We start from the raw sequence: 16222 nt of genomic DNA on the forward strand, positions 1-16222 counted from the left end.
ACATCAAATGCATGTTCAATCAAGTTAAAGTGACAACTTATGAGAGAGATGTGATTCGTTTTCTATGGTGGAAAGTTAATGTTCCAGATAAACAATCAAAACACTATCATATGGCCATTCATCTATTTGGAGGAGGGTGTGGAGTCCTAGCGCTACAACCTGTGCATTGCAAAAAGAGGCTGAGGACAATCAAAATGACTTCAGCCAACTCACAACTACAACACTTAAGCACAATTTCTACATAGATGATTGCCTGAAATGAGAGACTGTAGGGGATACTGCCATCAAGCTTGCAGCCGTATTGAGAGAGATGTTAGCTTGTGGAGGTTTCAAGCCAACAAATCTTGATAAAGATAATCTACCATATCAGCGAACACTGGGTACTCTTTGGAATATGCAAAAGGACTGCTTCATATTTGATGCTAAAGTAGCAGAATAACCAGTGACCAAGTGAGGAGTTCTAAGTATTACAAGCTCCATCTATGACCCTTTAGTCCTTTCATGTGTAAGGAAAGGCAATGTTCCGAGAGTTGTGTAGATGCAAGCTAGACTGGGATAAACAAATCCTATAGCAGGGCAATAGCACAGATGGTTGTCTGACTTACCCCTACTATCTAACCTAACTATTCCAAGATGCCAAGATGACTTTTCCGAATCTTCTGAGGTAGCTTATAAATTAATGAATGCAAATTAGTGATGTCAAAGGGCAGATTAGCGCCTCTCAAACTAACAAGTATTCCACGTTTTGTGGCTGTAGTTGCAACAGAGTTAGATAAGCTTATTAAACACCACATTGAACTACCTATCGCAGAGACATTCTTGTGAACTGACAGAACCATTGTGTTGCAGTACAGCAACAGCCACGTTTTCAAGATTCACAAGCATGCTGACCCAATTCAGTGGTGACACATTGATTCTTTAAATAACCCCGCCGATGATGTCTCCTGAGGACTGACATAGAAAGTAAGATTGCTGCATGTGATAGATGGCTAAATGGACCACCAAATCAAACAGAAGAGAGTTATTTACCAATGTATGCTGGAGAGAAGAGATCTAAGTACTAGTATACGAAGTTAACCTGACTGCTAATTCCATCGCTGTTGATCATTTTCTATAGTGATACTCCAATGGGCATCGCTTGAAGCGTGCTGCAGCAACTTGTGGCGACTGTAGGCTCTGTTGCGCAAGAAACTAACAATGCAACTTCTGAAACCCATTACTGTAAAAGAATTACAAGCAAGTACGATTATTGCATGTGAAAGGTGGACAAATGGACTACCATATCTCAATCAAACAGGAGTAAACTACCCTGGCTAACCAGTACTGCCTAGTCATTTACCAAGGGGTGCTAAAATGAAAAGACCCAAGTAAATATATGTAGTATTAAAATATATTGTTGACTGTTTTCTACAATGATACTCCAACTGGCATCGCTTGAAGCATGCTACAGCAATCTTGTTGCGACTGAAGGCACTGTTGCGCAAGAATCAACAATGCGACTTCTGAACCCCTGTTGAAGAATTACAAGATGCAAAAGTTGATGTATTAAACTATGTGTAGGCTTCTTCTTTCAATTTAACTCAAGTCAATTTTCAAAGCAAGCCATAAGCCCTTCAAGGATAAAGATACAAACCTACTACATGTTGGAGGGCGACTAATTCATGTACCAATTGTGTACAGGACAAGGCACCAAATCCTACTATCCTAGATCATCACCTTGATTATCGTGCACTATCAGGTCCGCCTGGGGCATGCAGGTACTGAGCAAGATATGAGATTCGCCTACACTTCTTGATAGTAAAAGGGCATATTGCTGTTAATCGCATTATACATGGTTGTTTCAGTTGCCGTAAATGCAGAGCCATTCCTCAAACCCAATTATTGGCTAATTTACCAGTATCTAGAGTAACTTCAGATGAACCACCATTTATAGTGAAGAGGACATGTAGAAAAATCAAGAGATATGGATGCCTTTTCATATGTACATGTATGACTACGAGAGCCATCCACTTGAAGGTCTTGCACACACTAGATACAGATTCGTTCATTACTGCATTACAGAGTTTAATATCCATCCATTTAGGATCCATTCTGATAATAAAACCAACTCCTTTGCGGCTATTCATGAGCTTCACAAATCTGGAAATGATTATTTGCTTCAAAGCCACATAAAGAGAGTCTTCAATCCGCCTGGTGCTTCCCATATTGATGGTGTTTGGGAATGACAGATCCACACAATTTGTTCTGTACTCAATAATGTCCCATTTCATCAGTTACTGGATGATAAGAGTTTATCCACCCTATTTCTATTACAACAACGCCATAACTAGACTCAAACTATGAGAAATCTCCAAGAAAGAGACCTTGTGTTAATCTTGCATGAAAATATGTCACATAACAGATGGCCTTTAGGTAATGTTAATCAGATTTACCCTGGTAGTGATGGACTGATGGTAGTTGTACTGTTCAAGTAAGAACGCAGAGAGAAACTTATTACCATCCTATTTCTAATGTTTAATTTAGGAACTTTATGAACCATACATATCAGCATCTCACTAATGTGATACCAAAACTACTGTATTTACTGATGTCGTTATTCGTAAATGTAACTACTTTCACAATTCATTTCTAGTAGGGGTGTAGTCTATCTAGGTAAGTGTAGGGCGCCCTCATACTCGTTCTTACAAAATTAGAGAATCGTACAAAATTAGTGCTTCGAATCAGTCGTTGTTATCACTTTCAAAATAGTGTGACATAAATTGTAAGTGAAAAGTACAGAGCCCTGTCTGTGTGAACCAATCATTTCGTTATATACATTTTATTATTTGCATGGCCATTAGCTAGAGTAATTAACTTGAGACATAAGGGAAAATCTTTAGTCAGGAAGGTGACCTGACTTGATCCTGCAACATCTTGTGTTGCTGATTCCTGACTCCAGTGAGCTGTACCCTATACAGGGGTATATATGCAGACGTGCTGTGCAGAAATCCCTGCTGATCAACAGGAACCACTGAAGCTCACTGCCTGAACTACTCCCGTTGTACCAGTGCTACCAGTAGCAGCAGATAGCAGTGCAGTTGCCGATACTCCCTGGACACAGAGCATGAGTTTAAATTGTAGTGCAGCTGCTTCGACAGTGTGCCAGATACGAAGGAACGCAACATTGCACATTGCTGTCCAATGGAGAGTGGAGTGTTCCCTGCAGCATCGATCAAGTCTTTTATTTTATTTTGCAGTGTATCCCCGTCCTTGCTGGTTCCAGTGACCAGCATCCCTGTTATGTGTTTATTAAAGTACAGGAAACCGTATAAACTGTGTTGTGTTGATTTGTTATAATCGTTACTGGTATATTTCTTTCTCTACACAGTCTCAGTTGTGGTGATATACATTCACCGAATGATCCCCACCCCGTGACAAGTTGAGAGGGAGGAGACTTATAAGATAAGCACGCTACCAAAAACAAAGACTATTAGACCGGCATTAAAGACAAGCTCCCCGATCCTGAATACGGTGTAGCCCAACAAAGCCCCCCCCCCCCGCATTTAACGTCACAATAGCATTAGCCCCGGCTGATGCTATTTTTCTACTTTGATTCTGCTCTAGATTTTCCAGCGTGGTAAGTTTACTTGACTTGTATAATACACTTCAATTTATTGCGATTTTAGAGTCACTGTTAATCGATTTGAATTTATGAGATTTTCAATAGTGAAAGTTATGCACAGAAATTGATGTGCGTCTGTACGTTACGTGTTGCAACGAGCCATAGTTGTTTAGCTCTCGTTTATTACTCAATGCCATGTTACTGATTCAGAATATTTTGCTCTAAGCATGTGTTGCGTCACTCTTATTGGTTATGCATTTCGTGTTGATTAGGGGTTGTTATGCTGTAACGGGTTGTGAGTTCAGAGGTCACGCAGCAATCCATGTGGCCATGCTGTTCCAATTTACTTTTACACGACTCGCATTAGCTACAAATATTGATTACTCGATGTTTACTTAGTTTAACCTAATACTATGTCATGATTTGCTCAATTCATATTATTTTTTGTAATTTCACAGCTTTGTCCGTTCAATGATTCGAACGAGTTTTACACTTAGGAAAAAAACACACGACCATGTTATCATTGTCATTGGTTGCAGTCTGTATGTGCCAGCTGCTGGTGGCATTGATTGGTCCCAGGGAATACTATATTCACTAGTGAGTGCTGAGGTCTTGCCTCCAAATTCATTCACAGACCCAGCATGTAATATTGACGTGGATATATGGTATATGTGGTGGGGTGGATTACTTACTGAAAGGGGACTCCCAGGAAAATTGTTATTTACATATTGGAAGACGTTTAACAGACAATTGAGAAGGGGTTACACTAGTTTGTACATCTATGGGTTTTTTTCATATTATGAGTACATTCTTGACATCAAACACAGATTACAGATTTGCCGGAAAGTTTAAAAGACTCTGTTGCCAGTTAACCTACATAGTACAAAGCAGTGCCGCGTTTCTACTGAAAAAAAATATTCATCCAATAACTTGATTTACTATATCTACCCGACTGTGCTACAATATTTAAACTGGTTTCTATCTTGCTGTATACAGGTTAGAAACTTCAAATAAATATATCATCCATGATCGTCAACAATAAAGAAAACATGGTTGTGGCTGTTTGTAGGAATTGTTAAGAAGAGTAGGTCCAAGTTCAGGAATGGAAGAATAGACCACGTATGAACTGCAACAGATGACTTTATTGAACGAACTAAAGAAGAGACGTTTTGTCTCCTATTTATATACTCAAAGTAAATATTGGCCATGTATATGACTGGTTACAATGGATATGGCTGTGTAATGTACCGCTAATACAATATACAAAATCATATCCTGTGTCTGTGTGTTGGTTATTCCTTCACACGACTTCAGTTGACATAGGAACTTGATGCTATTGTAACTGAAGGAAGCTGTCACTATTGATATAGATGACGGGAAATGTCAACGCTCCCGTTTCCCAAGCCAAATTAAAATTGTGGGAAGAGACGTAAATATTCCGATGAGTGCCTCTACAAATCACATCCCGCATACCGCTCACGTCAAGATAGCCATGACAACTGTCATGATCATTGTATTGATTATGATAAATTAGTAGCATACAAGACAAATTTCAATTTCAGTGCGGTATCTTCCTCCTGACCACAATATAAACCATAAATGTCAGGATCCTGGATCGCGGATAATGGAATTAACTACAGCAAATGAATTAAACTAGATTATTGCAAACGATATACAATATACCGAGACTTTGATTGTCTTTGAAAATCAGTTAAATTGTACGTACATGTATCAAATGGAAAAAAAAAACCACACAATTTTTTATACAGGGAGATTGTGCACAGAGGTGTGGATAAAAATACGATTTTGAGCAATAGGGGATGCCATTATGCGTCACTAGAAAGACCGCGACACGCATTATATATGGTTACCGAAAGCGAAAGTTCACGACATACTAGTATTCACCGATGCCCACAATTTTAGCATTACTACCGTTGTAAATTTATTCGTTTTAGTGTAAAATACAATCGTTCTATCATACACAGTTTGTCGGGTGAATTTTAGAATGTAACATATTCCCGTTTCGTGGCGAATTTGCTTATGGATTCGTAGTGTTCTATAGTCCATGTTTTAGTATACGCCACTCTTCCTTTTCTTATTTTTTTTAAATGTAGTTACAGACTCATTGTCTCATTATTTCGAATTTCAAAACAAATTGCGATTAAGCGTGTGTTTATGTTTCCTCATAGCGTCTATGTACTAGCTCTGTGATCTATATACAGTCATATCACGTTTTACTAACTTAGGTCAGTACCTCCAATTTTGTTCACATATGATCTTGTATAACATCTATTCATTAAATATAAAAAATAACGTATTAAGAATGTTTTTGTTACCTGATCACACAGCGAATATAAACTCAATCAATTGCGCTCCTTTACGGCACTGAACCTTTTTATTGAGTTATTTATTCTTGGAAACTGATGTAACGAATGAAAGGGTATAATAGTAGTATATGACGTCAGTATAGTTTATCTAAATGGCAATTGACCCTGTGCGAAGTAATAGCTGATAGTTTTAGCATAGACCTTAGAAAGAGACTCTCAGCTCTCTTTCTAAGGTCTATGGTTTTAGCTTATTTTAGAATATTTAATAAAAAATGTTAGGTAACACAACATCTGAATTGAGACTAGACTTGTTTGCAGTCTGTTGCGATTCCGATGAAAAATTCTTGAAAAATAAATATAAATTGCGTAAACGAGGGGTGAAAATAATTAAAAAAACAACAAATCACAGTTACAAGCTGCAAGCATGGAGGTAAAAAAAAAACAGAGGTGTGAATTCGACATTCAACACAAACCACCAAACAATTCGGAAACGTTTAGCCTTCGAAAATGAAAACAATTAGCAGTGTGTAAGGGCTGTGTAATTTCCTGTTTGTCCGACGCTTCTCTTTCGTGTCACTGTCAAAATTATTGCTACCTTTTACTTAACAGGGACTAAATGGTCTCTATAAAACGATAATCAGGATCCCAGTTTTTTCCAAAAAAGGAATCTGAGGTTAAGTGGCTTTCGTCCACTGATGTCGCACCTTCGGATGGATTAGAAACGTGTGAATACTTACACTATGACTATACGTTTCACTGTAACTGCCCACAACACAACATCTAAAAACTCTCTCTCTCTCAAAAAAAAAGAAAATAGATAAAAAAAAGAAAGAAAAAAAAACGCCGACTGAAAAATGTATATCGTTTAAAAGTATACTGAATGACCAGTGTTATTACGGCTCAGGGGTGACTTCCTCTCACATTTTGGCATTTGGTGGCGCACTTTCGACGAGAGTCGGAAATCCGGAAACAGTCGACCGTTTCAGGATAGGTGGGCGTGGCTACAACACGAGAAATATCCCAAATTTACTTGAATACGAGTAATCATTTTCAGCAAAAAAATTAATAACTGCCCATTTCAGTGGGACACAAATCTAAAATGGGAAACGTGAGGGTGGGCATTGCACAGGCACTTTAAACTCACCACATCGCATGTAGTCGATACAAAACGGAGCTATTTCGAAAGTCAGTGATTTTCCACTGCCTGCGGGCGCAGATACGAAAATGTCTCGGCCATCTGAGCGGCACATATACATATAGCACTTTACCCCCGCCCGGGGTAGGCCCCCACGACCTCTCGCTGATATCGGCGAAGGCTTTGGTATCCTAATACTTTCAGTTTAAGGCTCCTGATAACATTAAGGTAAAGTTTTCGGGATATAAGTTCCCCCAATGGAGGTTACTGTAACCTACCTGAGGTATAAACAGTTTATACCTTCATGGATTATCCATGGAGGTAAAAAGAGATCTCTTTTTACCTCCATGGTTTATCCTAGAAAGTGTGTATGGTTTCCGCGGTCTCAATTGATATGTAAATTAAAAGTCTTCTGATTGGTTGAAACATATTAGACATGTCAATCATTACAAGCCCGAATCTGGCCGGTAATGTGAGGGCGCTTACACTGATGGCAAGTCTGTTGGGATTTCGCGTTCACATGACTTTCGCGTTCACCCACCGTTTACGCAATTTATAGTCCAAGAATTTTTCATCGGAATCGCAACAGACTGCAAGCAAGTCTAAATTGAGTCCAACCCAAGTCACTTAATATGTGCCAAAACGGGCAAGCAATAATGGTGTTGCTCAAAATATGCTTCTGCAAATGTTGTATTCATGTTAACATAATTATCCACAGTAATTAGTGTAATTTGTTGAGATTATGAAATGTTTTTGAGACCTCAATGTACGTGAATTATATTCACAGCCATATGCTCCTCATTAGCAATAATAACGTAAGTTTTCTAGATAATTTTATTAACTATAAAAACATTTGAAACCTAAAGGCTCATAATTTAGTAATATTTGCTTATATTACTATTATGTATTATGGTAATCTTTTATGAACTTGACATATTTAACCTTTCCTATTCTAACATTTAATGAGAGGTGTTCGAGATATATTCGTATATATTCGTATTCGTATTTATTTTATTATCACCTATGAGTTATCAACATAAATCAAAGCAACGCAACGCATGTCAAATTCAATCGGCGATTGCCGGTTTGGCCATGATATGCCGTTATCGTCACCTATCCTAGCATGACGTAGAAGAGGTCAGCATACTATTTAAGCTAGAGATGCAGGTTCGGGGGCACTTTTCGTGAATTTTTTTTTTTTTTTTTTTGCTTTTTCTTACCCAGATAGTCTTGGCTAGATAGTGTTAAAATTTCGGAGCATTGTCAATGCTGGAACATACTCAAAAAACAATTTTAAAATATAGGGAACCGAGGCACGCGTATGTGATTAAAAGTCCCGAAAGTTTGTTTGCGTTACTCTTTGATTGACAAGTCACTGTTGATGTTATATGCAAATGATTGCTGGCCTCAGTTACGGAGCAGCTGGTGTGCGACTTCCTGTCCTGGCTCTCTGTTTACTTACCTCAAGCGCGATCAACTAGCAAACTACAAAAACAGACAAGACGTAGACGCTTCCAGCATGCAAGCGGAAGGAAACAAAACATACACTTGTAACTGATAAGTAAACTTTTTCACCCTTAAATAAATTGATTTTTCATTTATTTTCATGTAGGAGGTAGCGTCGATAGGGCGATTTAATTTTCGCGCAAAACAAGGCCACAATTTCTTTTGTTTTCTTGGTGCATAGATTTGAAGCTTTTTCGCATTGTGGGCGAAACTAAAAAATATTTCCACAATTTTTTACTCCAACGGCATTTTAAACACTGAAGTGAACATTTTTCGTTTCGCTGTAATGATTATCGTGCTGACAAACAGCACAGCTGTTGCTGTCATCGATAACTAACTTTTCAGTGTTAAAATACACAAACATAAAATGCTTGGTTAATTAAAAATAAAAAAATACCCTGGAAATTACCGGAAAATCGGCAATGAGATGCTGTTTTTAAACACCGCGGAAAAATCATGCACAGTGCGATGCCATCTTGGTTACCTTAATCGGGAACCCCATTGTCAGCTAGCATGCACCGGTAGCGATGTCGCAAACTACGTTGTATGGTCGTGATCGGCGACCTCTGGTACTAAGGAACTCTATGAATGAGGTATTTCCAGGTCAGGGTCTGTAGTTGAATGAAACCTGCATCGATTTACAATAGTTCTCTTTCCAATGTGACTTTATTTCGAATTTGTTTCACCGGCGTTTGGGTGATTGAGTAGTAAAAACTGCGAATAGCCGTTGTGTAGTAAAATATTAGGGTCCATTTCAACCTGGTCGCCTAACTTCGCACGGTCCACGGAAACTGCGTCATACAAAGTATTTTTTAAAGGTTTCAGGAAAGGTAAATTTAGACTCAACCCACCCAATGGCGATCGCTATGTTTATATAACTGTATGAATATGTCATCGGCTTTACGTAATCCATTGTGTCCCTCAGTGGAATTGATAACACGACGCCATGACAGTTTTCACGCAAGGTTGAGACTTCGCGGACGATTTTTTGTCCGTTTCCCTCGAATTGTAAATACATGTATTTTTATTTTATTTTTTTTACCTGACGATTTAACATCGGCAAATTACGATGTATAGTGTATTTCTAGGAGTTTCTGTTACACATATGAAGCGAATGATTCGTTTTAAAACTTTTTTTGGCCGAGTCTCGTGCCACGCCCGTGGCAGGAGAGAATATGGCTACTGCCACGGGCGTGGCAGGAGACAATGTGGCCATTAACACGTCCCGGAAGTAAACGTACCGACGTTCTACGTGTAGTTTCGGTTGTCATATACAGATTTTTCACTTGTATTACCATCGGTGTTTGAATAAAATACTTTCACAGTGGTGTCGTTGTCAGAAATAATTTCAATTCGCACATTTTATACGAAAATGCGAAGTCCAACCATTGACGGAAACTTTGTACGCCCTCCGGTACTTGGGAACTTGGAACACTACGTTTACCTAAAGCCAACCTCGGCGTTTATCAATCTAGTAAAACTCGCAAATTACGGCGTCGTTACCGTATTTTTAAAGTTTTAAATAAAATTAATATAGTACCAATAATATATTATTTCCTCTTTTTTACAGTCAGAGATATGGTTAATGTTATATGTAACTCGGAATTACCAATATTCAATAATATGCAACAGGTGATACTTTGAATTATGACGACGAGGCCATCGACTGTACGAATGAAAACCCAAGTTATTTTATCCGAATAATAAAACAGGTTTTATAATTAAAAGTGAGCTTATAACAGAGAGCATGAACACGCTTGTAGCACGACGAATATCAATAGTACATACATTGTCATTGCGACCTGTTTTTTTTTTTTAGAGAAAAAACCTTGCAACTTAGCACAGTAAATTTCCACATTTACTTTTACAACTGACTGTGTGGTACGTTTACACTATTTCCCTGTTATACAAGTCGTTAATCGACGCAATTACACCATGATTACTTTGAAATATGCCCGAAACTTAGCGTAGTACATTAACAATTAATGTGATGAACGCCTTCAGATTCAGAAGTATGTATACACACGCGATATAGATCGATTTTAGAATTATTTTCCAATTCGATAGCTGCGTTTTATTTTGCTACAACTTAACTTTTTTTCTTATGTTTTGGTCTAGATAGTCAGCGGTGTGAGTGTTGTTTCCATTCTTGTCTACCAATAAGTTACGTGCATGATAAACTCCAAGGTTGGCTTTAGGTAAACGTAGTGTTCCAAGTTCCCAACACCGGAGGGCGTACAAAGGTTCCGTCAATGGTTGGACTTCACATTTTCGTATAAAATGCGCGAATTGAAATTATTTCTGACAACGACACCACTGTGAAAGTATTTTATTCAAACACCGAAGGTAAAACAAGTGCAAAATCTGTATATGACGGCCGAAACTACACATAGAACGTCGGTACGTTTACTTCCGGGACGTGGCAGTAGCCATATTGTCTCCTGCCACGGGCGTGGGACGAGACACTCCGTTTTTGGCCACAAAATGGCGATTATCTCAGTTTCATTTTTGACTCAAAATTTCAACGTTAAAACTATTTAACTTCTAGACGGTTGTGTAATTACAGTAATTAGAGGTTAATAGAAATTGTCAAATTTCGTCATAAATGCGTAAAATCTGGAAAAATATATGATTTATATGTAATCGGACAACATTTTGCGATAGTTCAATGTCTTATAAGCACTCGTAACTGGTTTGGACAAGGTATTTTGTATTTTGAGGTATGATTTTCGGCAGCTAGAAAAATGTGTGCATATTTTGTTTCCTCCCTTGTCTTGTATATAGTGCAAGCTGATCGGCCGGAAACAAGTATTAGTGATTTTTGTGGTTTCGGAGCGTGATGATTAAATTTAATAACATATGCTTGCTTTACATTACTAAACTGTTTTAATTCCATAATTTATATTATTTTGAGCAAGGGTAAGGTCCTTTACCGGGGCATAGTCGCACGGCCCCATAGACGTCCACGCATTGAGACGAATAGATCGTCAAGCCCCTGTGGAACTACGATACGAATTCAGTGACTTTTTTTAGTGTGGTAACTAACGCTATGACCGTAGTTGGTACCTCCAGTGGTATATTTATTCTAATATTAGACTGAATATGTAATGAATGTCGCACATACCTTTGACAATATCCAGTGCAATACAATGTAGAGTCAGTAGTCCGATTGAATTGTATTTCTGGTCACATTTGAGTTATATTCTAGCTACTGCCGCCCCCATCGGCAAGTGTGTACAGATGTTCCATGTACAATTCTCACAGAATTCACGCTTTTTTATTTCAAAAATGCTAATAGAAGATTCGAACGCTAAGGACGTTGTTGGGGGCGTTTTCTTCTCATTTTCAACGCAGAAGTAAGGCACCAACTATAATATATTGTAATTCTCGTTAGTGTTAACCCTATACTCTCTGTATTTGTGTTATTGTTTATATTTTTTAATGTATACACTTATATAAATAATTTCAGTTGTCTCATATATGATGCCAGCTACAAAGATCACGGAACGAGAGCACGCCACATTGACAGTTGCTCTTAAATCTAGCAAATACTGAACGGAGAAAACTATCATGTTTCGAAACAATTTGATCTATCAATAAAAAAATATATACAAGTTATAGCTAATCCAGAAATAGGGCGCTAAACGCGTAAGAATACAAATTTAATTAGTCACTGGATTCACGCAACAACTAGGCTTGATAAAATGTACACCACAATCGACAGTAAACGCATTGATGCATATATATTGAAATGAATCTGGGTTTACCTCACAGTCAGCTGACGCACAAATGCTAATACAAATGAATGCGATATTTACTGTATTGGGGCCGCCATCTTGAATGCGGAATAAAACAAAATAAGAAACAAGTTGTGAAACGCGTTTTTTTTTTCGATTCCTACAAATCAGGGGGAAAAAATACCAATCTTTCACAGCCAAACAATCCGTCATCGCTTTTATGTGGGGAAAAACATTTAATACGAACACCTAATTACACGAAGAACATAGAACACGTTCCCAGGGTATTTGAAACCGAAATTGTCTTCTAACTGTAAGGCCGTCGCTGATTGGTTGCTGGGTTGGAATGAATTTTTTTGCCTTGCAAAGTTGCCACAACTAAATACAATAAGAAAACAATCTATTTGTTGCCAGAGCGAAATCACGTTCGTACATTCGGATCACAAGCCATTGCACTATTGTTTAGAATAAACAGCTTGCATGTTTAGGGTAGAGATTATAAACAATTATATTTCAGGAATTTTATCAATTTTAAGGCCATGACCAACAGATATTATGATATTACCTGATTTCATCACATCAAACAGAAATCCGTCATGCACAAATACATCTACCATACACCACTCACACCCGCTCTCCCACTAAGTAACAACACTTATATTTGAAGTACGCAATATTTTATTTCATGTATTATAACAAGTTTCACATTGCTTAATAGCATACATACATTGTTTGCTGAAAAATTGCGAAATACACACATTAAATGCTACTTTCAGCCACGGATACTCTCTTTACAATCTGATTAAAATAAGATCCTAGTTTGGGCTTTTTTTTTTTTTTTTTTTTTTGTTAAAATAATATCATTCATATTTTTTTCATATATTCTATTTTTTTTTTTTAAATTTATTTGCTGGTAATTTTTTAAGTTTTGGTAATCGCGAAAGCCCACAAGGATCTGACCAACTACCTATACAAATCGCGTTTAAGTACCTCTCCGCTGACGGGATTAGTCAACCAATCACAGAGCGCCTTACGAAAACATGGTGATGCACTTTGCGCGTGCGCATGAAATGATCACAAAAAAATTAAAATGGCGACGTTTACCGGCCAATCGATTGAGAAACTCAAACAAATAATTGACCACGAGGTGAGTATTTGTTGAATATGACATGTTTCCTATTATGATTGAACTATGTCGGGTATTGGTGGCCGTTTAGTCAAGTAACAATATTTATATACGCAAAAATGCGTACTCGTGTGGATATAAATGAAAACACCAGTGTTATTCAAAGGCGCTCGGAACGTTTCTTGGACCATGGATGTAATTAAGTACATCCATGCTTGGATAATAAAAAAATGACCTAAAGTAGGATCGGCACAGTTAGTCAGTCGCCTACCACTCATGTTAGTCACATTAACAAGGATACAAGGAGGTTGTGTTTTAATATTGTCGCCTCTTGTCCCATTAATGAAAGACCAAGTCCCTCTATCCTCTATAGAGGGACTGTGACCAAATAAATGTTTTATTTTATAAATGGTAATTTACTTGCACAACAGTACTGTCACTGGAAATTGTTTAATTTGACTGGTTCATCTCATTTCGAAATCTATATTTCCTGTTATTATTTCAATATCTTGGTGATTGATTAATTGGTAATTCTTCCAGATAGACAGTTTGACTTTGTTGGGATTTAGTGCAAAAATGGCCAGAGATATCCAGATTGATAGAAAGTCGCCAACCTATATATATGGTACCCCAGGGGAACAAAGCACACCTTCATAGACATGCTACATCAACATCATAGTGATAAGATTGTATTATTGGTAGTTGATGAAGTTCATACTATTCCGAAGTGGTAAGTATATTGCTTGTATGCTTGCTTGTAAAATTGGTATGCATGTTATTTCCATAATTGACACTAGAGGCATTTTGAGTCGATCTGTAATTCTAAACCACTCACTGCATTATGGGAAAGAACTTCCATTGTATATATAATCTGGAAACTGACTATATTCTTGTGTAAATTTTATGAAATTTTTCAACAATATTAGGATTTGTATCACTATATTAATATACAATTTTTTCATCCTATGTCAGATTTTTTGAGAAACAAGTGGAAAAAAAAACATTATTACCATATACATGTACCACATTTTGGACTCTTGTAATCTCGATTTTTATTTTATTTTGAGTATCCTGATGATGGCCCAGTACCGATAATGATAAAACTATGACAAACATGACATAATCTTGAATTCAACATGAATCTCTTTAACATCTAAATTTAGCATAATTTTTTTGATCAATTTAACAGGGGTGAAAAATCTGATGCAAGTAACAAAAGCAGGCGAAAGGCACAAGAAGGGGCATTCCGAACTGGGGAACTGAGATCGTTTTTTTTCCTGGTGTCGGAGTTTTGGCATTAACAGCAACAGCATCAAAATGTCTGCAAAATCAGATTAAGGAAAGTTTAATTATGCAGACTGCAAAGTTGTAAATGTTTGCCCAAACAGAGATAACATCAGACTATCATCATTTTATTGAATGGTCGACAAGCTATGAGAAGATCTACATGAATCCCTTAGGACAATAGTATACTGTTCATCTACTGATGCAACAGGAACACTTTATCATTTTTTTAAGGACGAATACCCTCAATCACAGCGAGACGGATAATACAGTCCAGGAATCGCAGTTAAAAGAGTTTACTGAATTATCTACTTTTAATTTTGAGATTATTTTTATGTACAACAGCTCTTGGTATGGGCATTGACATGAAATCAACATACCATGTACTTCACTATGGGCCATCATTTGATCTCGAGAGCTATATACAAGAATCTGGCAGAGTTGGAAGAGATGGTAAATCATCTCATGCCGTGTTATTTTATCACGGTGGAATGTTACGCGACATTTGTCCAAAACTAAAAAGTTATGTCAAAAATGATACTCTCTGTAGGAGAGTTAAATTATTTGAAGATTTTACATCCAGTAAAGACTTAAGTGTTTTAAAAAACAAGGAATCGCATCACAACTGCTGTGATATATGTGAACGGAACTGTTCTTGTAGTAATTGCGACTCTCATGCTAACTGTGTAGAAAAATATATGGTCCATTACTGTGCCAATACAGAGAGTGATAAGTCATCAGATGACACGTGCAGTTTAGAATCGGATGCTGCATTGGCAGATTCATCAGTCTTCATATTCTAATGAAAGTTTGGAAGCACCCCAAACTGAATAAATCAATGTACATGTACATATCACTTTGTTGATCATGTATGCATTTAAGTGAAAAAAAAAACATCATTAATGTAAATAAATATTTTTTTATTACAAATTATACGATTCATTTTTAGCTCAAATGTGAGTTTAAGGTGTGTTCCAGAAAATTATCTTGTGAACAAATCAAAGGATTTGCACCAAATTTGATAGGGATGTATCTACATGGCATTACTGTTGGGGATAATTTACTAGTGTAAATTAGCTAGTTTGCAAATTATTTTTACATCATGAACACCTCCAATTTGTATTCTGAGCTTTTACAAGCTTGTCATTAAAACCCATACAAATCACACATATGGATGATAACAAAAATAACAAAGCTTTTTATTTCTATAGCGCTAAATGTGACATACAAAAAAGAATTAAAATTACAAGCAGATATAACGGCTATAGAAAAGGGGCAACAAGAATCATTGCCACCTGTATACATTGTGACTATAGGGGATGTGATGATTTTGGCATGGCAAGGTCCTGGTTTATTTAACAAACTCTTTACATAGAGGTGTTTAAATTTTGTTTGACTATTGCAATATTTAATATAATTTTTGATATTACTAGTATTCCAAAGTTTGACTCCATAACATGACATACACATTGACTTGAGAGTAGTTCTATATTTTATACAGAAATC

The 16222-nt window shown here is 37.1% G+C and overlaps 2 protein-coding genes and 1 long non-coding RNA gene across 4 annotated transcripts in view; 2 read left to right on the forward strand and 1 right to left on the reverse strand.

The window, feature by feature from the left end:
- Positions 1–11790, reverse strand: part of LOC144363364 (TNF receptor-associated factor 2-like) — a 106942-nt gene extending 95152 nt beyond the window's left edge. The window contains exon 1 of one of the 2 annotated variants that reach the window (XM_085492260.1): positions 11694–11790. The gene's annotated coding sequence lies outside the window, so the exon portion shown is untranslated. Of the gene's footprint in view, positions 1–5937; positions 6295–11693 lie in introns of those variants that run through there. The other variant, XM_085492262.1, reaches the window with a different exon arrangement.
- Positions 11791–11832: 42 nt separating this feature from the next.
- LOC102802615 (uncharacterized) lies at positions 11833–15646 on the forward strand. The gene is made up of 3 exons (XR_438636.3): positions 11833–13453; positions 13973–14162; positions 14622–15646. It is a non-coding gene; the product is annotated as an uncharacterized LOC102802615 (long non-coding RNA).
- On the forward strand, positions 15070–15519 carry LOC144343707 (uncharacterized). Its single transcript, XM_078006127.2, has one exon. The coding sequence runs from the start codon at positions 15070–15072 to the stop codon at positions 15517–15519; it is 450 nt and encodes a 149-aa protein (XP_077862253.1).
- Positions 15647–16222: the final 576 nt, after the last annotated feature.

This window comes from Saccoglossus kowalevskii, chromosome 17 (genome assembly GCF_978046115.1).
Source record: "Saccoglossus kowalevskii chromosome 17, keSacKowa6.1, whole genome shotgun sequence".
NCBI lineage: Eukaryota > Metazoa > Hemichordata > Enteropneusta > Harrimaniidae > Saccoglossus > Saccoglossus kowalevskii.

Excerpts from the sequence above, each read along its gene's own strand:
- LOC144343707 (XM_078006127.2), top strand. The coding sequence starts at position 15,070 with ATGGGCATTGACATGAAATCAACATACCATGTACTTCACTATGGGCCA.